Genomic DNA, 27,725 nt, shown 5'->3' on the forward strand with positions numbered 1-27,725 from the left:
CGGGTTGGATATTGTTTGAGATTGGAAATGAATAGACTTCATCCCAAATCCTGGCAGAGGCGCTCCCCAGGTGTAGCTGAGAAAACCTGGACTCTTCCCAAGCTCAGATACCTCTCTCTCTTGACATGCCAGATATCAAGGTGTGTGAGGACACAAAAGATGTCAGGTGGTAACTGAGCCATTGAAAGGTGTTTACACAGGAGTTAAGTAGGGTTGTTTCTGACTAAAGACATTCTCCGCTGGCAAACAGTCTGTGGGTATTATTTGCAAATCAAGAGGTCAACTTAGTCAACAAATCTGTAATACTGCTTCTGACTCATTATTGCTGTCATGCTTGAGAATAAGCCTGTAAATATTGCTGTCATGCTACTGAAATGTTGGGAGTCATTGTCATTTCACCATCTTTTAAATTTTGAAATAATACATTAAAATAGATAAACAAATCATATTATGTGCATTTATGTGCTTTACAAACGCATAACTTTCTAACACAAGTGTGTCAATAGTGTTCGCATGTTAGAGAAGGCTTTCTGTAACAATAACTAAACGTTTTGGTAATCTCCAAATCTTATGCAATCAAATGCGTAGGAAGAGTAAATATTTTTCAAGAGCAGGCGTGCCAAAGGGTTCAGATTACTTGCCAAAATGATTGATAGTTTGCCAATTGATTTACCGTACTCAATATGATATTTTGCGAAGTGATTAAAGGTTTCGTCTTCAGCTCTTGTGAAATCGCCTACGGTCATTCTTGCGGACAAATTTGCTTTTCTCATTGTGAACTGCCGATGAACTCACCTCAGCGCATGTGCATGGTTGAGGAAAACTGATGGCTGTGTCTCGCAAGAGGCAAGACCAGACTGATATTTAACTTCAACAGACAATCTTTAACCAAAAACCCTCTACACGGGAAGCCTTTTTCTGCTGTATATGATGTCTCTTTGACTGATAAAATCGACACAGATATGATGATATGTGAGGCATATGAGTGAACTAGTCTAGAACAACATTGTGAGACACTGAGTAAGGCTTTAAGAGCAGCTACTTGAGAAAACAATGTTAACTTAAGATACACATCTGTCACTCTAGACCACAGCACAAAAATGAACCGTTTTGACGTCTATTTTAGCCAATATGGACATCTAAACTGTCAGCAATTTGTTAATTGTTAACAGAGGGGATGGACACGGTTCACTTCATTTACGTGTGACGAACTGACTCTTTTGAGTCTGATTCAGTTTCTGCTGTCAGAGCCTTGGTTGGGGCTGTATATTCTACCTTGTACAAACCACAATCAGATAAAGGACCAATGAGTCAGGCAGACTAGACTACTATATATATATATCATGCTCTTTCTGTGTGTTCACGAGCAGATGGGACCGCCTCTTTCTGGAGTTCTCTTTCCTGATTGGATAAAGTGGGCAGGGATACCACAGAATTTAATTTCTCTTTTACTGCATGAGCAGGAAGAGGAGAGACATGGGTTACTTACTGACCAAACACTCTATAACATTGATTAGTGTTGAAAATTGTTTGCTGTTTAAAGGTGCAATATGTAAGAATTTGCCACCTGTCTATTTACACTCAAAACAGTAATCGTTTATTTGTTGCTAATTGTAGCTGCCGTAAGCTAGTTAGCTCAGTTAGCTATGCAGCTAGTAGTCCAGACGGAGAGCTCGGAGAACCTGGGGAGTGTTGGTGCTTACACTGCTAGCATTGGAGCTTTGAACTGGGATGGGCCAGAGCTAGCTGGTTAGCATGCTAACTTCAGTAGATATCTCTTTAACATAATAGATAGACCACATAAAGCAAAAACTGTTATTTCTTCACATTTTGTTGTTCGTTTAGGTCGTTTTTGAATGTTTTCAACTAAAAGTCATATATTGCATCTTAAACACTTATTTTAATAAAAGAAAATATCACTCACAGCAGCTTTAAAGTGCACTATGTAGTTTTGGGGAAGACATTTTAAACAAACTGACCTTAAAGGACAACACAATCTCATACTGTTTTACTTTGTTTACATTTGGCGGACCCTGCCACCTTTCTAGCTTCAAACAGTGTTTTATGAGGACCTTATTTTCCTCTGAGAACAGCTTGTTTATTCAGTTATGGAAAAAATAAATGTTTGTGTTTTTGTATTATTACCTCATTAATATTGTAAATATCAAAATCCAATTCTTCTCCAAAACTACATAGTATCCCTTTAATAAAACTTCCATGAGTAATATAGCTGTTCTTCAAATTTAATTTGGCATTAGTAGATAAATAAACACATTCAGAGTGATGAGATGACGTGTTATTGAGGCTATTTTGCACGGATATGAGTGAAAACAGGTGAGCCTTGAGATTTTGGCTTGCCTTTGCTGTCCCTTGGGCACAAAAAGTTTGAAAACCACTGCTGGAGGGGACAGAGCGGCTGGTATGGCACCTCCACACCTCAGTACAAGGACTAGTGTGACTCTATTATCCTTCCTTTCGTGTTAGACAAATTCAGGCTTTGCCATCCTGGAAATAAACTCACTGACTGGAGGTAAACAAGTACTTTATCAGATGCAGGCCAGCTCAGACTGACTTCAGCCTGCACACAACACCCACAGAGGAGAAACTCTCATGCCAATCATAAACGAAGACAACTGAGAAGATTTCCCTCTGAGTGGACTGAGAATCAGCTCTCTCTCTCTCTCTCTCTCTCTCTGTGTGTCTGTGTGTGTGTGAGTGTGTGCATATATTGCCATATTACTCTCTCTCCTCCCCCCCCTCTCTCTTTCTCTCTCTCTGCTGATGGGAGGAGCGCAGCGCAGCTCCTCTCTGTATAAGAAGTGTTGAACGTTCAACAAGGGATTTTACACAGCTACTCAGGAGAAACGAAATGATCTGCCCTGGAGCCGCAGCAAAATGCTGGATGGACACCTACTCCTGGGATGGTTATCGTTCACAGTTATAGTGTATCTTCTCAACTTGCCTGGACCGACCGCAGCGTATTTCGGGTAAGGCACTGACAGACTTACAGCACTGTGTCCATGATGCAGCTTTCATTGATTTGATTGGTTCCTGAATTACAAAGCAGGTAACAACTTTTTTGTTGTTGTTTTGTTCCTTCTGTTGATTTCTCTTCTACAGACGCGTATCGGGAAAAAAAAAAGAAAAAAAGAAAAAGAAAATCAGATGAATTCTGTTTTGAGTTGTTTTGATTGCGTTAATGTGTGCGGGTCAGTGAGGTGTCATTTGGCGGCGGTTGCGCAGCGCAGCGCAGCGCCGCCTCACAGCTGGTGGCTGCAGCAGGTTGCCCGGCCTCACTGGAGCTGCTGACAATTACGCATGTTTGTAACAAGCAGCATCTTACACATAGGAGCTTATAGGAGTATTGTTTGCCTAGGAGAGCTCACCCCCCTCCTCCATTCTCACCCTGACAATCGAGCCAGCGCCCACTGTAAAGTAACCACCCCCCCACTCCCCCCCCGGCACGTTTGAATGGCAGGTAGCGGTCGGCTGATTATTTTGCTGAAACACTTGTAAAATCATATCCTCACTCGACTCTGAAAACAGCCGCGGAGCGAAAGGTGAGTGCATGTGCCTCAGACTCAACAGCTGGTAACAATAAAGCAATCTGACTGACTGAACTGGTGGCCGAAACGTCTGCTCAGCTTGCACAGAAAAATTCCCCCATCCAGCATAAACATCACACAACTCTGCTGGCAGCGTTTTCTCTCTCTCTCTCTCTCTCTCTCTCTCTCTCTCCCTGCTGCCTCCATCAACTTTAAATAACACTTGGAACACGTGTGAGGAAATCAATCTGAAAAATTAAGCGTTTCATGAATCACGTCATGTACACAATAATGTTTAATTTAGAAAGAGTGCAAGGGTGTATATTTCAAAGTCAGTTATTTCCCAGGGAACGCCTTGGATTTTAGGTGTAGCCCACTATGACCTCCACTTTCAGAACTCTTAGTTTCCCTCTCTGTCTTGGTTACACGGGAACATTTAACCCTGCAAGGTCATTTAAATGAGGTCAGCATGTCAGGTGAGAGAGCGGCCGTGTTTCTACCTGAAAACGAGGGGGATAAACTCCCCCAAAAAGTGGCGCCCAATCTTCGGAAACCGACAGAGGGAAATGTAGCCTTTAAAGCTGAAACGAGATCTCGGTGCTTTTCCGTGTAGTATCCACAAATATCTGCGTTGATGGGTGTCGTTAGTGCTCTCCTTTGCTTGGCTGCAAACGCAGAGACAAATGGCTGTGTAGACTGTGGAGTGATGACACTTGAAGCCTTTCCAGCAGAGTCAAATTTATGGTAGGTATGGGTGTTGTGCACGGTCCAGGAGTGTTAGGTGATCTGGGAACTGTTGTGGGTCTGCAAGAGAGCACAGGAAGTGTCCCCTCAGGGCCCCGTTAGGCTGGTGTTGAAGCGGGTTTCACCTTTTTCCCTGAAAATAGGAGCCAGTATCTATGAAAATCTTACGAGACTACAAAAAGCGACAGCAAATGTGGGAGAAGTGAATCATTTTCTAGTTGATTGTTGTATTTGACTCACACTTTTTCATGTCTCTGGGTAAATGTTGTTCCTTTCACTCATCTGAATGATGCAAGCCTGCTCCTGTAATAGCTCCGTATGATGGAAATATCTCAGCCCTTCTCAGTGGAACGTCATCGTGTGTAATGCTCATGCACGTATCGAGCACTTTCTCCGTCTCTGTCTTCGGTTTCAGCTCTAAAGTTGCATTAGAAGGGACAAATGTAACCCCCGGCTCTCTGTTTCTGCCTCCCTCCCTGTCGCAGTGTCGCCCTTGGCAGGCGGCGTGTATCGAGGCCGACGTGCCAAACTGGCACTCGCATCAGCCTTAATGGTCCTAATGGTAATGCATATTTACTTATTCAGTTAGCACTTGTTTTCAATTCCCTCCGTCAGTCTGTTCTCTATCTGTGGGCCTTAGCAGCGCGGAGAGACATGTGGTATTACGATACTCCAGATTTATTATTCCGTGGCCCATGGTGAGGTGGGAATATGAATGAGTGTCAGTGAATGATTTAGCCCTGCAGCTGAGGAACATGAAGCATGACTGAAAGAGCCTGCGCAGGTGACACAGATACAAAATGTGAACTTCCCAGAAACTCGACACCGGTGACACTCCGACACAGAGTCCTGCTCGGCTTCGACCGTGCCGTGTGGGACATGCTCACACAAACCTGTTCAAATAAATATTCCATGAGCACGAGGCATCCTAGGGCCTCTTGAGTACTGATTTACTCAAAATAGAGGGTCAATGTTGCATACCCAATTTCCAGAGTGCGGTGGAGCGTAAGTGTAACATAAACACAATCTCTCCTGCCCATAGTCTGCGCAGCCGAGGGTGGGGTGGGATTCCTGGCGTAGTCAGGCACCCGCTTAAATTGTCATCCTTTGCCACAAGAATGTGAACACTCATTTTCTCTCCCTCGGCCTGTTGTGGCAGGTGCTGGTTCTGCTAAATCCCTTATCATTAGAGCTCGCATCGAGAGACGTTCGCTCAGCTCACCTGACTTAATAGGTTACAGCACCTTGATGAGATGTTGCGTAAACCGTCGCAGAATGAAGGTATGTGTCCGCCCAGTTGACCCCGTCAGGGCTCGGAGCGCTCTCCGAGACGACTCTGTTGGTTTAAATTTGAGTTTTGGTAAAAGGCATGTCATTCTGTGGTCTTGTAAACTGCGCTGAATGCGAGTCCTAACACTGAGTCAAGAGTTTGTTTTTATTTAGTTCATGTGCGACATATACAGGAAGGCTGCCCACAGTCATGCGAGCGGGATTTACCAATCACAGAGGCACCGCAGCATCCGGAAGAAGCGAATATAGTGGTTGCTGTTTAATCACTTCAATATCTTCAAACACTCCATCATCAGTTTGTTCCTGAAGCAGAGTTGATGCCTTTTCAGATGGTATCATTGTTTTCAGCGCTCCATTAAGTGAGGCAGCGCGCCAAAAACAACAGGATAACAAATGGGATGTGTGTAAATTTACTGAGGAGGAGTGATTTTTCAGTTTGCAGCTGTAAAAGCTTTTTTATCACTCTGCTGAATTAGTTCCTGGTGCGTATCAAACATCAGCGTGTTTCAAAGCTTTAAAGGAGCCTCATTTCTCCAGCAGAGCACAGAAATGTCACAAGTTGTTTTTTAAGCTGCTCCGTGTAAACATTTCCCTCCTCTTTCTCCCCTCCCGTCTGCTGGTTTTTGCCTGCCTCATGTGCGTGCCGGCATCCCTGCAGTGGTTTGTGGGGAGCTGCTGGGTGATTACCACTCATTAGGAGCAGCAGAGTTTAGTGTGGGCTCAGGCTGGCGTTGCCTGGCAGACAGTGGTGGCGGGCGTCTCATTACCAGGCCTTAAGGACTGATTAGCCCTGACGTGAAGCAGGGCGGGGAGCACCGTTGATAGAGGGATTTCCCAACTTCATAGGATATCCTGTGGCTATAGCCACACCTCAAAGGGTATCACTTTACTGTGAGCCAAGAAGATAGGATTCTCTCAGCAGCCGCGCTGTGACCGTGTAGCTTGGTGAGATCACGCAAACCTGGAGGCTTAGATAACAGACCGCACGGCCTCTGAAGAGAGAGAGCTTTGTTTTCTTTATATTTCTGTTTGATACATCCGGATTTGAGCTAAGCCGTGCGTTGCTTTGTGTGCTCTGCTGTAGAACATCCCTGTGTGAGGGCCCGCTATGGCCCATGGATGCCACAGGGTGGTGCAGCGCCTTCTGAGAGTGCAGGACGGTCCTCAATCAGCACTTTGTAACCTTTTTGTGTAACAGAAGGAGAGTGGGAAATGAAATGTGAAAACATCAAATGCGAAGGCGGCCAAGTCTGTGTAAAAATAATTTGGGCAAGGAAAATAGCTCTACATATGCACAGCTGTGGTCAACCTGCATGACATGTACGAAGTGTCTCTCAGCTTCAGCTTACAGAGCAAAAACTCACCTCTCTGCACAGAATATCTTCTCTAAGTCATGCACAGTTTTGCTGTTTATTTTACAGGTTGACTCATCAGAAATTGCAAAGTGGTACACACCTTTGTTATGAAGGTTTCAGCGGTGTCTGTAGTGGGTTGTTATGGGGCTCCTGCTGTATAATAACATGGTTTTTCTGAATATTTTCGAAGATTACATGGTTTGGTAAGGCTTTTAAAATGTGTTTGGCCTGCTCACATCCTCAGGACTTACAGTTATGGTGTCATCAGCGTGCCGACGAGACCGCAGCAAAGACATATTTGATTTTAAGTGGACTGTCCCAGCAGTGGTCCTCGCACGTCATTGGTGGATAGTCCGAAGATATTGGGAAGGAAACTCCCTTTGAAGGGAAACTCTTGTGTTGTTGGTAAAACTGTACACACATGATGATCTTTGCAGATGGAGCTGGAGACATGGGCAATTTGCAAAACAGGAAAACTAATATAGACTTGAGATACTTTTAGTGGTCAGGCATTGATGAGATGATGCTTGTTAGTGCGACCACTATGTCCTGTGTTTTCCATCCTTGACCACAGGCGTTTTTCTCTGCCTGGTTTGCGGGGATAGAAGAGACATGGCACTTCACATGCGCCAAGATTAGCAGATCGACAAACCCTCACTTAAGGCTTTGGTATTCAAGAGAACATCAGTGAATTTCTCATGAATGACTTTTTTTGGGGTCTATTTTCGAAACTTAAAACTTGTTTTTTCTGCAGCTGCCGACATTAAATCTTGGTTTTTAATCTCATGCACCTGTTTGCAAAGACTTCAAATGAAAGGATGAAAAGAAAGTCGACCATACCTTTTCAAAACTGCAGGGTTTGACTTTTATTGCACTTTATCAAGACGATCATCTTGCATAAACACAAGCCTATAGAAGCCTGACCTGACATGCACTCCGATTCTCCACTCAAAATATGTCTGTTTGCCAAATGGGTGTTATTACATAGACTAAGGTTTGCCTCAAAAGGCATATTTATCCATAAAGCCTGAGCATTAGTTCGAGTGTGGACACAGTCAGACGTACACCGACATGAATGGTCCCTAGGCACGGCAGACCTTCCTCGTTCTGATTAACCCTGCAGGAGTTTTTGTTTCACGTTGAAAATGGCTCATTTGCATGACTTTAATCAGCAGTCAGTTGTCAAGAGCTGAACATTCTCACCCTAGGCGAGTTAAGCTGCACAGAAACTCATGCTACTGAGAAATATTTGTCAGGCGAGGCCAAGAAGCAACGTCTTTAACTTGGAAATTACTGTCATGACAAGTGTTTGTGCTTTGATATTTCAAAGGAGATTAAAACATGTTTGTTGGCAAAAGTGCACACATTCCTCTTCAAGCAGATGTACAGATACTTGTGTAAAAAAAAAAAAAAGTAGAAGTACTGATCCAACTTCTTTACTCAAGTAAAAGTAATAAAGTACAGGCTCTGAAATGTACTCAAAGTATAAGAGTTAAAAGTATCCCTCTGCAGGACATTTCTACAGGCCGTTCCTGTGCAAAGCTCACTGAACCTAACGTCATATCAATACAATTAAAAGTCTATTAAACTTAATGGTGGAATCAGTTGTATTTCAGAAACATCGTCCGAAAGGTAGTTGATTGTTGAGTCTAATGGACTCCCAGGATGTCAAATACCAATATCATGGGTTGGTAAAGTGTCTCGAGCAGCAACAAACTGAGAAAATGAGAAAATTCAGGTCTCTTCTCCCCATTAGAGTCTTCCTCTCTGTCTGTTTCTGTGAAATCAGTCTATAATTCCCCTCAAATGCGTTAAAAACTAAAGTAACGAGCCTGTTTTGAAAACACAAGGAGTAGAAAGTACAGATATTTGTGTTCAAATGTAGACAGTATAAGTAAAAAGTTGTCAGAAAAATAAGTAATCAAGTACAGATACCTGAAAAATCTACTTAAGTACAGTACAGTAACGGAGTATCTGTGCTTCGTTTTCTCCCCACCTCTTATGCATTCCAGGAAAATACTAATATTTCAGGAGTAAGAGCCAATAATCGCTAATGAACTCTGCACTTGTAGTTACTGAGGCATGAGTGATTAAAACACAGCTACTGTTTTGTTTTGGGTTTTGCAGTTTGACTTTGCATGCTCGGTTTATTCACAGAAGTGCTGCGACAGGAAAGAACAAACCTGACATTTCCAGTCTCTGCACAATTAAAAGATCTGCTTTGTCGAATTGCACCAACGGTTTTGCTCTCTCACCAAACAGCCGCAGTCTGGGTCTTGTGTCAGCATGTGCGAATCGGTGAGAGCCGAGTACAGTATGTGTGCCTGAACGTGTTTGGTGCGTCGGTGGGCTGGTACAGGGCTGCTCTGTGCCATGGTGTAGGCTAGAACAGGGGAGTCATGTGGACACACTGCTGCGCGCCCAATCTGTGCCAGTCACACAGTGACTATAACTGAGCTGCTGACCTTAGAAGCCTTGAGTTCTCACATAGCAGTTAAACCTCTTACCATGCCCCACACTCCCATTCCCAAACCCGGGTCCTGCAGTCCTACCGCTCAGCAGCTACCAGCGCTCGCATTCACGGCAGTGGATTAAAAAATTAGGCCGAGCAGTAACTTTTCCCCCTTTTTTTTTTATGAAATGAAAAAGAGAGATATATTTCTAGTGCGACTTTTTGTGTGGAAAAAAACGATTTGGATTCGCATTCGCATTGTACGAGAACTTCCCCCGATCAGTAAAATAAGAGGGAGTAGCCTGACGCGGCCTGTGTGGGTTGTAAATGAGCAGAAGGGACAGCGAATGATATAACATTGGGTCATATCCTGTTAAGTCATACAAGATAGCGAACTTTCCCCCCTCGCATTGGTGCCTCCAGACGTTGCATGACATTCACACTACGCAGAAAGGCTCATTACTCAACTAATAATGACTTACTAAGTCTCAGGCCACTGCTGCTTTGTTTCCAAAGTCGTTTTGTCATGTTACTGTACTGTGTCAGTCACAGCTTGTTAGAAGTAGTCACAACACCCAGTGCTTTCAACCAGTGACTAATCTTATCTTAGCCTCATACATAATCGTTTACTCTTTCCCCCATTTCTGGTTTTAATGACTCGGGGAATGAACGGTGTCACCGTGGCTGCTGCTGGGGAGAAAATGTGAAAAGAGTTCAGTGCAGGATTTCTTCTCTGGAGGTGGACAACAGCCTGGAGACTCCCTGTACCGGAGAGTCATTCGACACTGATTCATGGTTTCTTCAATTATTCACGTTTAAGCTGTGGAGCACATTGTCAGCCATGGTTGGAGCGGGCCAGCGGGAAAACACCACACACACTCGCATTCCTACAACCTCTGGCATGGCCCGGGCTGTGATACACCAGATGGGACTTGGGCAGGGTGGTCTGAAGTTCATCCAACATTTCTGAGAAAAGCACACACTTTTTCCCCCCCCAAAAGGAGCATTTTAAACACAGCGAAGGCAGGCAGGAGGAAAAAGTGAACGAGAGAAAAGGAGATCAGCGCTATAAAAAATCTCAAAGTTAAATGTTTTAAAATATGTACAGATTAATCTCAGGTGAGTGCGGTAGTTTGTCTTCCTGACAGTTGAACTATTCCAGGACACATGTTCGCGTCTGTCAGTGTCGTGTGTAGGTTACGTTGGTAGACAGCGGTGGTTTTGTCTAGAGGGGGCCTTTGTTTTGAGCCAACAGCTGGGCGGAATGATTGGCATTCGTTTAGAGTAATTGACCAGTGGGAATAGGGGAAGTTCGCAGAAAAAGGGAAAAAGAGGAGAAGCAGGAAGGGGGGGATAGTTGTGATCCAGGAGACACCAGACCACACAACCTGCAAGTTCAGGCTGATGGAGGAACTGTGGCTTTTGTGCTTTTTCTGCCCGGGCGCGTTCAGCCACGACTGACTGTTGTAGGTGTTGACTTAAGGTAGTAAGAGCCCATATGCACACATGTACACACACTCATGTATATAGTAGCTACACACACAAGCGTAGCCAGCACCTGTTAGCCTGGTGGAGGGGAGATGATGAGCAGACAGTGGCTGAAAAACAACAAAACACTTTGCCGCTTAGCTGATCTTTCATTTTTATGTGTTTAACACAGAAATATGTTGGCTTTGATTAGTGTTTTCATTTAGTTGAAACATCAAAGAGAGCCTTTCTTTGGAAACACAGTAGTGTTATTCATCTGTAAACTCAAAAGTTGAGTGTTGAAGAAAAAAAGCTGATGATAGACCCCCCCAGCAATTACTTTTGAAGGCATAACATGAGGAAACAAGGATTCAATAAATATTTTTTTTGAAAGGAACAATTCACACAAAAGTCATTATCTACTCGGATAGCTAAGTTTTTTAGTCCACAAAACATTTCTGGAGCTTCACAGCAAAACAGCGTTGCAGCATTCTTCTAAACAACTGTACAAAGTTGCTAACAAAGTAGTTGGGACTTGTTTTAAAACGTAAAAGAGACTGGGATCATGCCAGACGAACCATATGGAGCCACTTTACATATATAAATATTTTTTTGGTTGTTTTTTTTATGTTTTTAAAACAAGTCCCCTTCTACTTCAGTTGTTTAGGAGAGTGTTTCAACACTGTTTCGGTGTGAAGCTCCAGAAATGTTTTGTGGACTACGAAACTTTCCATCAGCATGGAGGGTAAGTGGATAATGACTTAATATTCGTATTTAGGTGAACTGTTCCTTTAAGAAACTATGACCGAGATATGTACTGAGAGGGGGGCATTTTACAGTTGAAAAATAAATTTAGTACTCTGTTGGACAAACTCTGTGAAGGGAACACTGTTTCTAAATCACCTCAGACGTATCTTTGGCATTTCTGTACTTCGATTTATAGTAGTGAGATATCTGTGATAAGCTAAAATTGGCTGATATATCATCCTGCTCCAGCTGTGACCAAACACACCAAATATTTCTTGCCCCCAAAAATAAAATGTAGTCATTATCGACTCAACGGCGTGCTGATGGAAAGTCAGGTGAACCTAAAAGCATTAGCGCGCACGCTGTCTGAAGTGGGTGCACGAGTTTGATGTCTTTTCAAATGAGTTTGGATTAAACAACGCTGTTTTGCTGTGACGCTCCAGAAATGTTTTGTGGACTATAAACCTTCACTCGAATTTTTATCATTTTGGGTGAACTTCTCATTTAATCTGTTGGTTATATTTTACGTCAGGTGATGTTTATAAAATGTCAGAAAATTGGGAAAAAATGACCCTTGCCACAGGTAACAATTCAGCAAATCCTCACATTCAAAGCTGTAATCAATAATTAATCAATTGTTTGACAAATTCTTTCAGCCCTCGATCTGATATTTGTAAAGTTTACTGTTTGCTCTGCTTTAGCCTCCAAAGATTAATCTGTACCACATGGACCGATCTGCCTTTGTTTATGTTTCTTTGTGTGAGTATATGAATAACACCAGCAGCTATACGTGTCTGTACCCTATACACACAGCAGGCAGTTCAATTAGGCCAAGAAAGTTAAAGGAACAGAGAAAGTATGTTTTACACTATCTAAGAGTTTAGGTATTATTGCACTCCCTTAACTATTTACATACCGAACCAGTGGAGAACGAGCAGAATTACCAGCTGAGGGTCACTTCCAGGACTGTAATGTAAAGCCGGAGAGGGAGTGATGATGGCGAAGTTTAGTGCTAGTCAATGATTTCCTCGAGGGATCGACTGCGAGGCTCCGCGGCGTGAAATGAACCGTTTTCACCGAACCCGCTGCATTGGAAAATGTATATGAAGGAAATGTCACGGGCAATGGGAGGTGCTGACAGGTAGAGAGAAAGGAGGACTAAACAAACTGCAGTGTTCCCTGAGTGAAAGACGGTGGAGGAGAGTGGGTCAGTGATGTCTGCGAGGAGTGCGGAGAGGCAAGTGTGTGAATGGAAAAAGCAAAGCTGAGCAAATATCAGCGAGAATCCCACCACACATAGGATAATAATGAGTTTTATATGTTGGTGTTGTATTCCACGTGTAATTTGTGTTGCTGTGCCAACACCTCAAACAACACCTCAAACAAAAACACCTACAGAAAAATGTCAATGACGTGAAAACAGCCCAGTTACATGTTCTTACTTTCTAAATCAGTGTGGTGGAAACACTGTGCAGGAGCCTCACTTACTCTTTAACCGAGCACGATCGGATGTCGCCATGTTGGTGTTGTTCCTGGAACATCTTAATTATTGTTGAACATCATCGCAATGTCATAGCTTTGCCACTCAGGGAAAAAGGTCTGCGGTTATTCTTACAAACACGTATTTCATGTTGTAAGTGTCTAATTTAACTCAGACCATGTTTTCCTAAACCTAACAAAGTATTTTTGTTGCCAAATCCTAACAGAACAGCAACTGAAACCAGGAAAGAAACAGGAAATAATAACTGAACAGCACATTCATATGTTTTTGGGATACAATCCTGTAGTCAACCTATGAAGCCCACAACAGCTTGCTCAAAAAATGAACTTTTGATGGTTAATAAAGAATTCATTCATGCTTTATTGATCAGTGATCATATTATGTTAGATTTTGGGTTGCCAGGTTGTGAAAAATTTTGTTTGGTACCACTGGTGTTCTAAATGTTGATTAGTTGATTGATCAAAAAGCCAATTGACAGAAAATTAATTAATTAAATTAAATTAAATTAAAGGAGAAAATGATGTCTTTGGTGCTAATTGGGCTGATTTGGTGCTCATCAGTCAAAATGATTCTTTGCAGTTCGGTAACTGAAAAAGCCTTTATCATTAGCTCATATCTGATTCATAAAGCTTTATCGAATGGTTTATTAATCACCAATAAAGCTCTTTACAAAGTGATATATTTTGTAGAACAACTGAGCTTTACTGAGTTGTCAGACAGGACATATGACTGTTTTTTCCCTTTTTCCTCATAAAAGTGGTCATCGTTGCGGGGATAGCAATGATGATTTCCGTTTGGCTGAAGATTTCAAGCTCAGATTTGTAATGATTTTTGTGATTCAACCCCTGCGCTGCTTTCCAATTCTCCTTTCCTCTAAGTGAGTTGAATGAGTTCGTTCTTCAGCAAACAAGCAGAGTGAGAGTTTTTGTGTGTGTGTGTGTGTGTTTTTGTCTTTTTTTTGCAGATCACCATATTGGAATGTGTGACAGCCGGGGTCACGGCTCTGCAACCAGTGAAAATATTGTCTTCAATTTCCAGCAAACCTGAATTAAAGAGAAATGATTGACATCAACTCTAGTTTTAGTCTCGTAAATATCAAAAAAATGACTCCCCTAAAAGATTTTATTATTTTACAAAGACAGAAGAAATGGAGTCAGTGTACATCTGTGATACTATTTGACTCTTTTCTGCTCTGCCACAGAGTGGAAACACGCACGGGAGTGAGCCAGTAGTTTCTTCTCAGGAGACGTCAAGTGTTTCTCCGCTCTCAAATCTCTCCCCTCCACACTTTGCCCCCCCGGGCTGTCTTTGTAACTATCTAGAAATATGCGTTTGTGTAAAAAAAAAAAAAGAAGCCGCAGAGACAGTAGCGCTGAGATCAGTGTCGTGTCATCTTTGGCCTCCCTCCAGCTCCGCTCAGACCGTCTTTTTGTCTCAGGCTGGCAGACGTCACACAGACAGTTGAGGCCTGTCACTCTCACGGTGTCTTGTTTTGGCAGACGTGTGGGCTTTTGGAAGATTTGACGCTGATACGTGTCACTGTGCATGTCTGACTGAGGAATGCGCACGTCATGTTGGTGGTATTGAGTAAATTAAGACCCCCATTTGTTAGTCGGACCTCTCTGCTGAGCTATGTTTAGTCTGCAGACATATGCAGTAGTTAACTGCTTCCAGGGGTGGTGTGAATTTGAAATACATGTTGAATTTTACACGCTATTTAATTCCCTACTGGTGTTGAGGGCAGCTACTCCACATGGCGCCATCATTCAATCCCTGACTGCTTGCTTGCCATAGAAATGTTGTGGAACGGTTGTAAGTCACATGCAACACACCGGGTCGGCTCCAGTTGTTTGTTTTGGCACTTTGAGGATGTTTCCTTGGCATTGTTAGCACAGAAACAAAAAAGAGGAAAATGTTAGTTATTCACAGGGAGACACAGTTCTTGAGCATTGTGTTCGCCTCGTCGCTCTGCACGCCTCAAACCATACATTTTTTTACTCACTAAGTGTGTTGGGAGAGCAATCTCTGTCAAGACACAGCTCGCCAGGTTTCCATTTGAAAATTCATACCTGTCAGACAAGTTAAGGAAAGGCAAACAGGCTTTGTAAAAAGGAAACCATTTGACCCAATCTGAAAGCAAATCCTAATGCCTGCCTTTCGATTTGACTGCTCGGATTTTTTAACCAGGCTGTGAATGCATCGTAAAGACAATATTGCATAGCATATGTGAACTATTAAGTCCATCGGTTTGAAACTGAGGACTCGAGGGAAAACGTTTCAGTCAGTTATTGGACTTAATAAAACAAATCTCTTGTTGGAGAACTACTGTGACCTTCTGCGAGAGGCTGAAGTGAATATGAGTGGTGACAGAATCTTCTCTGAATAACAGTAATGAAGTCAGAAATGTAAGTAATGGAGATCATCGATCAACACTTCTGGTACATTAACTTAGCCAGTGTGGACATCCAGCAGGTGCTCGGCAGCTTTACAAAAATATTGTGGAATAATTTCTGTTACGCTGCCTGGTTGTGGTTTACTCTTCACAGTCTTATAGTTGGACTTCTTTTCGTTTATTTGGCTGAGCGCCCTGATAGCTCACCTGGTAGAGCGGTCGACCCGTGCACTAAGGCTGAGTCCTCAGTAGTGGCCGGTTTTGATTCCAGCTCGTCGCCCTTTGCTGCATGCTTTCTCTAGTCTCTTCCCAGTTTCCTGTCTCCATCTGTCAAATCAAAATAAAACAAAAAAATGTGGCTGTATATACAGTTTATTTTACAGCTGCAGGTAGAGATTATTCTCATTATCGGTTAATCTGCCGATTATGTTTATGTTAATAATTAATCAGTTAATCAGTCTAAACGTAAAAGAAATGTGAAAAATGCTCCCAGAGCCAAAAGTGCCATCTTCAGATTGCTTCTTTTGTCCAGGCAACAGTACAAAACCAAACGACATCTTCATTTACAAGAACAAATGACAAAGAAAAGCAGCAAATCTTCACATTTAATAAGATGGAAACAGCAAATGTTTGACTTTTTTCTTGAAAAATTACATAAACGATTAATCAATTCTACAAATACTTGGCAGTTCATTTTCTTTCAGTTGTCTGAATGATTTATCTAGTAATCACTGCAGCTCTACACTTTTTTACAAGTGAGAAAAGATGGACAGAAATTCATAACTGCTGAATTAATAATGCTGTGATATCCTAAATCACAATTTGTTTGTCCAAACAGCTAAATTAAAGGCAGTTTGGATGCACAGATTGAATTAAAATGAGTTTCATTTAATATCTAAATTTCCAGACAATGTAGTTTAATGTAGAGGATATACTGTGATGTCGATCAGTTTTTCCTAAAGCCCAACATGTCGCAAATCAAATGTCTTTTTTTTTTCTTAAAAAATTGCTCAAACCAATTAATCAATTATCAAACTAGTTGGTGATTAATTCAATAGTTGACACCATTTAACAATTTGTTGCAGCTCTGGTTTACAAAAGACTCAAAATACTTCCGTAGTACCTCTCTCTGTCGAGACACACTTCATTCTACAATAAAAGCAAAAAGTAGGATTCCTGCATTTTTCCACTGCAGTATTAGTTAGGTGTTAATCCATGCACAAAAGTGGCCTTTAAACGTCCCCAGTCCGTCTGCAAAGGCACGTTGACTTGTGCTTTTGTGACTTCTGTAAATCCATTTATTCTTCAGTTTCACTTTAAGGGTGTAAAGGAGGCCAGAAATTCCACATAATGAACAACTACGGTGCCAATCCTGTCAGTTGGTGTGACCAAAATGGTCACAGGCTGACAGTCATGTCCCCTGTGTGTGTTTGTGAAAGTAATGCTCTGCTTTCCCCATCACAACCTCAGAACGCTGGTCGTCGGTTTCGCCAGCTATGTGGCAGTCCCCGCTTTGTGTGTTTTATATACGCTTCCCTTAAATAAACTGACGAGAGGGGTGCAAGTCTACCACATGTTCTCCATACCATGTTTAGAACTGATACTTCTGCTTGTTAGTTTTCAAATGGCTTCCTGATGACTGGACTTTTGTTATGGGGATTTCTACAGTGAGAGTGTAAATCCTGCAGTGTGATCATGTTTAAATCTATAGAGTGACACCCCACCCCTCCCTCTCAGGATACGACATAAATATTAAACCAAGTGGCTACTGTTTCACATGCATGTGGTCTGTCATGTTCACTGTTTAAAATATGTCCCCATCCCAGCAAAATGACTGAAGACTTTTTCATTTCAATCTGAATTTTTCAATATTTCCGTGACTTGGTTGGTGTGTGAGGTCTAAAACAAAAGGACAAAACTGTGTCGAGAACTTCTTATGAAAAGAAAAGAACTCTTCCACCTCTGCAGAGAATTCGCTCCGCACACAGACACGCCTGTACTGGAGGTTGATCTCAATCTCCAGCAAATGTTGAATTCCCCTGAACATTAACCACTGAACAGCTGAATTCATTTGAACATTAACCAAACTTTTGAGCATTATATGCCCCAGCTGTGCTCCCTGAGCTGTTTATGTAGCATATCTTTGCAACTCTCATTGTTTATCCAGGAAGGTCAGCATCCTGCGCTTTATTGGAAGCTTTTATCAAGATTATATCCTCTCTGTGCTCTGTGTTTTAACTGACCTGAGTGTCTCTGTGATCTTTCCCTCTAGGTTGACAGGTAATGAACCCTTGTCTATCCTGCCACTGAACTCTCTACCAGAGGAGAACGTGGGCAGGGCCCACTACAAGCTGTGCGACCGGCTCAAACTGGAAAAGAAGCAGCGCAGGATGTGCAGACGAGACCCGGGCGTGGCGGAGACCCTGAGAGAGGCCATCACCATGAGCGCCCTAGAATGCCAGTATCAATTCCGCTTTGAGAGATGGAACTGCACCTTAGAGGGGCGCCACCGAGCCAACATACTGAAGAGAGGTAACGAACTTTCCTTTAATATTAACAAAGAGGAAGGCAACTAAAACATCTTAGCATTGAACTCCCCTGTTCTAAAAAATGAAATTTCCGTCATTATCTACTCACCCCCCATGCCAACGTAAAGTCAGGTGAAGTTTCGTAGTCCACGAAACATTTCTGGAGCTTCACAGCAAAACAGCGTTCTCCTAAACAACTGAAGTAGATGGGGACTTGTTTTAAAACATAAATAAACAACTGCCAAAATCCCCATAAAGTGGCTCCGTATAGCTCGTCTAGCGTAACCCAAGTCTCTGGAGGGCCCGAGATCCCAAATTGATTAGTAAAGATAAGTTGTTGACATCCTTTTTAAACCAAAATCTTCACTGCAGCTTCTGAGCTAACAGCGTTAGCTTGCACTCCGTCTGAAGTGGGTTATTATGGCTTATCCTTTAAAAGAACACTGATAGATTGTGGTAGACAAAACTGTTTCCCTGCATCTCATTTATCACTCTCCAATCTGCTTTTCCAGGATTTAAAGAGACAGCCTTCTTGTACGCCATCTCCTCGGCGGGCCTGACCCACGCGATGGCCAAAGCGTGCAGCGCAGGACGCATGGAGCGCTGCACATGCGACGAGGCCCCCGACCTGGAGAACCGCAAGGCGTGGCAGTGGGGAGGCTGCGGAGACAACCTTAAATACGCCAACAAGTTTGTCAAGGACTTCCTGGGCAAACGCTCGAACAAGGACCTGCGAGCACGCGTGGACATGCACAACACAAATGTGGGCATGAAGGTAAGGACAAGGTTTTTTTTATTGAGTTAGTGTTTTAGCACCTTTTAGCTTATTGTTTTGAGCTTTCTCATCTTGTTGTTCATCAGCGCCGTTTACGACCCTAACCTTCTTCTTTTAAAGACAAACCAGGTTAACAATATTAACAAAGAGAAAGGTAACTGAAACATTGTGGCATTTAACTCCCCTATGCCTAAAACAGAAAATGGAAAAAGATAATTAAAGGATAAGTTCAACCAAGTATGAAATTTCAGTCATCTACTCACTCACATGCAGATGGAAAGTCAGGGGAAGTTTTGAAGTCTACAAAACATTTCTGGAGCAGTTCCCCTAAGCTCTATGGAGCATGTTAGCACCTTTTAGCTCCCTCTTTTGGTTTTTCTGGCACCTCGACTGGACTGTGTTTTTCTCATCAGCACTGTTTCCAACCATAAATGTAATCTCAGTTTGGACACTAAAATCTTTTAACAAAAATCCTTTGTTTCAAACTGCGTGGTGGAAATTGAACAATGTGGAAGGTTTACCATGCAGAAAGCACAAGATGCCATTGAGTTGCATTATGGGAAGTTTAGGATCCAGTGTTTTTGGCGCTCGACCTCTATCATGGAGAATATAAATCAGAATATCTCATCCTCTGCTCGTAGATTTTTAATCTCTTTCTTTAGGGTTTTCTTTAATTCCCCATTTACTCTTCCATTGATGATCATAGCTTGTCTGTGACTTTTATAGAGAATTATTCATTTACACCACAACAGTTTCAGAAAAAAATGTAGGGAGGTACTTGATGGAAAAGAATAAAGAAGCCATGTATCACAACTGTCACATTAATTAGCCTTTTATTAAAGTAATAATTCAGCTGTTTCAAAGCAAAAAAATACTTATTTTGAGTTATAACACTCACACGAGGCAAACCAGGACACTCATTAAGAAAACAGTTTGAATTGGGTCAGAGTTCATTTGGAGTCAGAGACACTATTTAAACAGAAATTGCTCACATGAATCAGTTAAACGGTGGGAAAACTTTGATAATATAACCCAGTCTGGTGCAATTATGTAGACAAACAGTAACGTGAAGTGCCAATTCATTGTGCGCCTTATCCCGGATATAGTCTGCTACTGTATTCATGGTTTAAACATTACACTGCTGGTCAATGAATGTCGTCCAAGACAAAACACAGGGGCCAAATATATGGTTGAAATGACCAAGGAGGAATTTAATATGACCACAAGAGAATGAAATTGATAGAGTTATACATGAGGGTATCCTGGGGGAATGAAATTACTGAAAAAACAGTGTAGGGTTTCAAGTATCTCCAAGAAAGAAAGAAAGCTAATCTGATTAAAGTAATTGCCACTGTAAATTTGGTGAAATCTGAAAGTGCTCATTAGTCAATATTTGGTTTTCTCTCCCAGATTAGATAGGCAACCACTCTCATTTGTGCTCTGGCACAATGCAGCAATTGTTTGTGGTGAGCAAATATGGGTTTTTCATCTTGGAAGTGTTTTTAATAGTAAAATAAAAAAGAAGGAATGGTCTTAATCTGTCGAGCCAAAGCAAACTGAAGGTCTGGAACCTGTTGCTTTTCCTCGGCTTTTCTCATATTGTAGCCGTTTTCATTTTGGTTTCAAAATGAATTATAGCAGAGACACACTTCCCAAATGTTAGCAGATATAAAACTCTCCCAAAAGACCACTGCAGACTCTTCCTTTTCAGCTCGGCTCTCCAAAATCCAATCTCTCGGGAGATTTCGTTTGTGATAAAAGATTTACAACGCTGTTTGTGCTCCCCTTTTTTTTCCTTTTTTCGTGATTTGCACATGTAGTGAGGTAGACCGCATTCGTTCGGGATGAATTCCCACACGGAGGACGAAACTGGAATGTGCTAGCCTCTGCATCCCCCCGACATTTAAAAGCTGACCTATCAAATTTTCTTGACCTGCTGGTGTGATGAATATGCACTTCCTGTTCCCCGATCTGTTTCACAGTCTGAGAAAAGGGCCGTAGATGCTATCCAAACCCTGTTGAAGACAATGTGTTATTGTCATTGATTTTCGCACACACACTGCTTTTGACACTGCGGTCGATGCTGGAGTGAACTTTGGCTGACTGTGAAGAGGTCAAGTGGCGTTAAAATAACGTGTCGTGGTCATTTTTGCTGATGATCTCTATGTTCACCTGCAATTATGTCTGATTTATATAAGACAAGACTTTCTTTACTGTTTGCATGACATGTTCTTTGTGTTATGACATTATAGTGTCCGGCTTCTACATATTAAGGTCTCTTTCCCATGGCTGTGTTGATGGAGTACTTCTCCCGGCAAAAGCCTCCCCTCACTCATCATAATAACAGTTATTGAGTTTAATCAAATTGTCAACTGGGGTCATAACAAATCTCTCCTCCCACAGGCTTTTATTCTTTTGCTCTGTTATACAAAGGCAAAGTGCTCTCTTCTTCACTGTCAGAATTACTTTGATGTTAGTTCACATTTAATAAGTGAAGCCTCTTTTTTCCCTTTTATTACAATATCAAGAAAGAGCAGTGAATGTAATCATTTTCTTTACATTCCTTCCCAAACCACCGAGCTCCGCCCTAATCGTCTAGTTGCGAGCATATTTGGTAATTTGGCTCTTTGAAATTCTGCTTACTAAACAAAGACTCATTAAATCACGTAGCTTTCATCCTCACATTCCTTTATTGTTTTGTGGCAGCTAAAGGAGACCTATTATGCTTTGTTTTTTCCCTTTCGTTCACAGTTTTATATACTGTAGGTTCTTGTGCATGTAAAAGGTCTTGGAAGTTAAAAAGGTCAAAGTCCGCACCAACAGAAGCTCCTCTCTCCCACAGAAAACACTGCTCCTGAAACGCCTTCTCATTAATCCCGCCTTTAATTATGTGACTTTGTGACATCACACTATGTCACTGTGTCACACACGTGTCGCACAGATGCTCCGTTGTTGTTAGCGGTGCTGGCTCAGGAATGTGTGAGCTGACCAATCAGAGCAGACTGGATATTCAGGAGGGGGACCTTAAAGAGACAGGAGCTAAAACGGAGTGTTTTGTTTTTTGAGCATTAAAGCATGTAAACCTATTCTAGTAGTAAACCAAAATATAATTATGAACCTGAAAGTGATCATATATCGCCTTTTAACAGCACTTTATTATCTCTGAACCAGGTGATCAAGGCTGGAGTGGAGACCACTTGCAAATGCCACGGAGTCTCGGGCTCCTGCACTGTCCAGACCTGCTGGAGGCAGCTCCTGCCCTTCCACGAGATCGGCAAGCAGCTGAAGCAGCGCTACGAGACCTCCATCAAGGTGGGAAGCTCCACCAATGAGGCCACAGGGGAGGGAGAGATCTCCACAGGCCGGAGCCAGCCGCAGCCGCCCCTGCCTGGCCTGAACGATCAGATCCCTCGCACTATGGACTTGCTCCACATCGAGGACTCGCCCAGTTTTTGTAGACCCAGCAAGTACTCGTCGGGCACGGCAGCCCGCAAGTGCTACAAGGACAAGAACTGCGATGCTATCTGCTGCGGGCGAGGCCATAACACTCAAAGTAGGGAGGTGACCCGGCCCTGCCAGTGCCAGGTGCGCTGGTGCTGCTACGTCGAATGCAAACAGTGCACGCAGAGAGAAGAGGTCTATACCTGCAAAGGGTAAATCAGTCACCTGTCAGCCCCTATGATCAGTGGAGCAAGTGGAAGATAGTTGTGTTGAAGAGGAGTGGTTGTTTTGTTCTCAAACAAGGTTTTCCTCCGCTGTCGGAACAGTGTTCTGCAAACAAAAGAGGAGCGAGCCGATGGAGAAGCAATAAGCACTTTGAGGGATTTCTGTGGGTTGGGTTTCAGAGCTCCTGTGGCCCCCGTGTCTGGGGTATGCAGATGAAAAAAAAAACCTTCTCAGACAACTGGGTCAACATCTCAAGCTTTTTTTTTTTTATCACAACTTTGCCTTGAAGAGAGAAGCTTTTATTTTCCTATTAAAACGAATCCACAAGAAAACAGAGATTAGGGTCCAGATCCAACACAAGGACAACACCAACAGACTGGTTTCTGGGGCCTTGCCCAAAGAAGAATGGTGTGTTTGTGCGTGTGTGTGTGTGTTTGTCAATCTTTTAAATGTGTGTGCTTGTTTGTGAGTGTGTAACGAGGGCATAGTGAGGGGGTAGGGGGTTGGAATGACGACTTTTATGGCAATGAAATCCATATTCAGAGACTGCTAAAAAGAAAAAAAAAGACAGGGTGTATGATTTACTCTACACGCACATATTTACACTCACACACATTGTGTGTTTGCATATGTATGTAAATAAATTCAGTTATATTGTAATGATATTATACAAGCCACTTATCTAACTATGTTAAAACAAACCACTAACCACACAAATGTTTTGTTGTTTGTGTGCTCTCGCTCGTTTTTCTTCTTGATTCATGTCGACAAGGCCCTTTGGAAAGCAGCACACTTGTGTCCGTCGTCTTGCTGTGGATAATTTATAGATCCTTTGGGACTACTCCTTCACAGGGAGAAAAAAAGATCTATTTTTTTCTCTCTTTTTTTGTAATAATATAATATGAAGCTGTTAGTAAATGCATTAACAGGAAATAACTAAACCAGTCAGTTTAGGCTATTCTCGGCCTTGAGCGAACCAGTGTTCAGGGAATAACTTAAACCACTATGACCATTTGGACAAAATAGGAGAGACATTGTGCAAATACAAATAATATCCAAGTTGGAGATGACAGTGGCCTTGTTATTACAGCCGACATCAGTGCAACAGGTGATCACTTGACCAGCAAAAAAGGTCCACGTGTGACTCAGATCAGAAATTGTTGAGCTCTGCAGAGCTTAAATCTACTTATTAGTTTTTTTTTTCTCTTTTTGTTTAACTTTTAATACTTTGAAGTTGTAAAGAAAACTGTGGAGAACTGGAGGAATGTAGCCCCCTACCATTTCACATCCTTCTTTCCTCTTCAGCTGCCACGATTTGATTGAGCCATATTCAACACATGTAGACATGCAGCATGTGCAGAGGGAGCTGCGTCAGTCAGTCCAAACAGTATGGGGCAACTGAGACGGTAATCTAACCTGACGTGTCTGCAGAGTTGCTCAAGTGAAGATGAATGCGCAAGTCTCGTAGCTAATATAAATATATTTTATAAGACTAATATTTGTGTAGTGTTCGGCAAATCTGCTGTCTTCATTCAGAAGTCAGTGAAGTTTGTTATTATACATGATTTAATTTGCTTTTTATATTGTTGCTTGGCACAAAGTGACACAGTTAACACGATGCAGCATACTGAACCCTGCCATGCAACTATAGTGACAGTTTAAAGGAGTAGTTTGACATGTTGGGGAAATACTCTTTGTTCACTTTCTGGCCCAGAGTTAGATGATTGATACTACCCTCATGTTTGTCCGGTAAATATCAGGCTAAAGATAGCAGCCAGTTAGCTTAGTTTAGCATGAAGACTGGAAACAGCCTAGCTCTGTCTCAGGGCAACAACATCAGGCTATCAGCACTTCTAAAGCTCATTAATTTCAATGTTATATCTATGTTCATGTCCAGTAAATAGGCTACAAGAACACAGCCGACATTCAATTAGCTAAGCCTATTTTAGCTGAAAACTGGAAACGGGGAAACAGTTTGCATTGTTCTGAGGGCAACAAAATCAGCCCATCAGCACCTCTGAAGATCACTAATTATTAGAATGTTATATTTTGTGTTTTCCAGGGAATTTAAGGCCACAGCTAGCAGCCTGTTAGCTCAGATTAGTGTAAAGCCTGGAAACGAAGAAACAGCCAGCATGGCCCAGCCTGAGGGCAACAAAATCAACTTATTAGCACCGTAAGGCTCAAATATTAGCATGAAATATCTTCTTTAGTATGTCACAGCCAGCAGATAGTAAGCTTACGTTAGCTTCAGCATATCAGCATATCTAAAGCTAGCTAATTAGGCTGTTATAGCTTGTGTTGTCCGGTTAATATGAGGCCACAGCCAGCAGCCAGTTAGCTTACTTTAGCTTAAAGACAGGCAACAAGCAAACAGTTTGCATGGCTCTGTCCAAAGGCAACAAAATCCGCTTTTCAGCATGTATAAAGCTACTAATTAGCATGCTTTATCTCAAGTTGTCTTGCTTCTTGGTTCTTTTTGCACTTCAGGTTTTGCGTGGATTAAACGTGTTTGATACAAAGTTTAGATTGAAAGCTTAGCTTAGCATAAAGTCTGGAAAAAGCATAAAACAGCGAGCCTGACGCTGCCCACCTCTAAAGCTCACTCATTAGCATGTTATGTCTTGTTTGATTGATCCAAACATAAGTGTAAGAAACACAAGGAGCGTGGCGACATGAGATACAGCATACTTATTACTGCGCTTCAAAGGTGCTAGTTGGTGGAATTTTGCTACCTTTAGCTAGTTGTTTTTCTGCTGTTTTCAGACTTTATGCTAAGCTAAGCTGATGGCTTCAAATTTACTGTGCCAGGTATGACAGTGGTATCGATGTCCTCATCTAACACTTGGAATGAAAGCAAATATATTTCCTAAAATGTCCGACTATGGCTTTAAGACATTACCGTGGAGTCAAAGATTTAATTTTATGAGAAATGCCTCTGTACACACAAACAATGCAGACAATAATATTTAATTGTATTCTCAGCACTCTCAGACCATTATGTTATATACTATAAGATATGCCTTGTTTTAGATGGGTGTGAATTAACTACTGAGTGAGGGACCCAGCTTTGTATTATATCGCCATTCACGCACTGAAGCCCAAAAGCCCTTTAAAGTATTTTAAAATCTGTATTTATGGATACAGTGCAGTGCAGAATCTTTTTTTTTTGGTCCTTAAAAAAAAAAAAAAAAAAATGTAAATAGCAAAGGTTTCTTCTCCTGTGGTATAGAGACAAAAAGTGAGGCACATGTTCAACTCTCACAAGCACCTGAAACAGAAATTGATGGCAGTAAGAAACTTGAGGAAACAGCTGCTGTAACAATACGGTTACAGTATACAATACAGATTGTAATCAGCGATACAGCACCATGCCAAACATCCTTAAAAAACGGCTTCTACCTTTAACGGATGGTTTAGTTTTTTTAAAGATGTTTATCACAATGTATTAGATATTAAACCACCATCCTTGACAGCAATATCATGCTTAAGGAAGCGAGCCTCGCACGGGTTATTTGTCCCGAGGAGATGAATTCCAAGCATTTTGATATGAGAAGGCATGCCAAATAAAGACTGGTCAAAACATATACATAGAACTTTGCACGCTACATGGAAACCATAATAGCTATGCTGAGACTCGAAGCATAAATGCCTGCTTCCCACAGCTTTCGGCGTGTGTGCGTCCTCCACACACACACACTCCTCGGCCCAAACACACTGAGGTTCCTCTACTATTGATTCAAAACAGGCATGACAGGAATACCAAATGCACACCGAGTGCATTTTTTTGTTTGTTTATAGATTGTACATAGGCCTAAAAATGTCTCCCGAGAAAGAGGAGCATGATGCAGCAGCCAGTCGGTTTTTAGATGTCAAAGTCGTCCATATTCTCAAATCCAAAAACTCTGCACTGTTTAGTCGTCAGTGGATCATGTACAAAATTCTGTTTTGTAGAGAAAAAATAAAAGATAAATTATTTTTAAATATATTATGAGCATGTGTTTAGTGTAAATAACGTCAAAGTCTAAATTGATTTTATATCCTGTATTTTTTACTCTGTTTTTTTTTGTTTTTTTTCTTTTGGGTGTTTTTTGTTCCTTTTTTTGGGGTGGAGGCTTCGAGAAGCAGTGTATACTTTAAACATATTTCATTTCATATCTCATCGTTTGCTGTTATCTAAGCACTAACAAATCCTAACAAATTTAGAATCAACTCACCTTTAGCTGTCTTTTATTCATGCGCACGATCATGATCACACTTTTGAGAGTATTCAAACAAAATCACACTCATCAACATTATTGTTTTTATAGGATTTGATCTGTTTGTATAATCGACTTTTGTGAAAAGACTTTGTAATGTTGGTTATCACCATATCGACGCGGTATAAACTCACGATTGCATCAGTTTGGACTAGTTTCTACATTTGGATCACTTTACATGTACATGTACTTGTTAGGATTTGTGCTGTGCTTGTAAAACAAAGATAAAACACACCAACCGTGTATTGCCCTTTGTGATGATACTACACCAACAGAGCTTTGTCCATGTTCACTTATTCATGTCTTATGGGAACCCTAAATTATTTTCCTCTACCTCATGTGTATAGCTTGTAGGTATAAACAGATCACAAATGACTGGTAAGAATGTATTTAAGTTATTTAACATCTTTGTATAACAAAGGCGAAAAAAATCTGAAATAATAAATGAATTTTTAAATTATTTCATGTGTGGTTTCATTCTTTAGCAGCACATTGAGCATTTCGTCCATCAGATTACCCTGAATAATTCAATATGATGTGATTATCCTGAAGTAATGGCTTGGGACGGAACACAGACACGTAGTTATGTTGATTAATTGATTAGAAAATTAATGCACAACAGTTTTTTTTATGTAATAACTTGTCAAACTACATCCTGCTTCTCAAATTTGGAGGTCTTAGGTCAGTTTTATATCTTCATGAAGCTGTGTAGTGTTAATCAGACAAATTAAACACTACAAATTCAAATGAGTTGTTTTGGCTCTAAGAACTATGATAGACATTTTCCCTAACTTTCTGACAGTTTATGGATTAAATGATCATTAGTTCTCGAGATACATATTTTCAAGTCACGCAGATGTCTGCAGAAGTGAACGGCACTGGCAACAACTCTCATTTTCACAGTTTCACACTGGAGGATCAACTGAATGATCCAAACAGCCTTTGGCAAAAGTAGCTGCAAAAACAAGTAATATGAAGCTGATTATATTCGGTTGTCACCTCAT

The 27,725-nt window shown here is 41.7% G+C and overlaps 1 protein-coding gene across 1 annotated transcript; it reads left to right on the forward strand.

Annotated features, from left to right (window-relative positions):
- Positions 1-2,781: 2,781 nt before the first annotated feature.
- Positions 2,782-22,970, forward strand: wnt9a (wingless-type MMTV integration site family, member 9A; the record flags this gene model as incomplete). Its single annotated transcript, XM_084368527.1, is given in 5 exon segments — positions 2,782-2,823; positions 2,827-2,987; positions 17,766-18,025; positions 18,534-18,796; positions 21,968-22,970. Coding segments are annotated over 5 exon segments (1,212 nt in total). The 3' UTR covers positions 22,454-22,970.
- Between the last annotated feature and the right edge of the window lie 4,755 nt (positions 22,971-27,725).

Source organism: Pagrus pagrus (genome assembly GCF_965226575.1).
Source record: "Pagrus pagrus genome assembly, chromosome: 12".
In the NCBI taxonomy this organism is placed as follows: Eukaryota; Metazoa; Chordata; class Actinopteri; order Spariformes; family Sparidae; genus Pagrus; species Pagrus pagrus.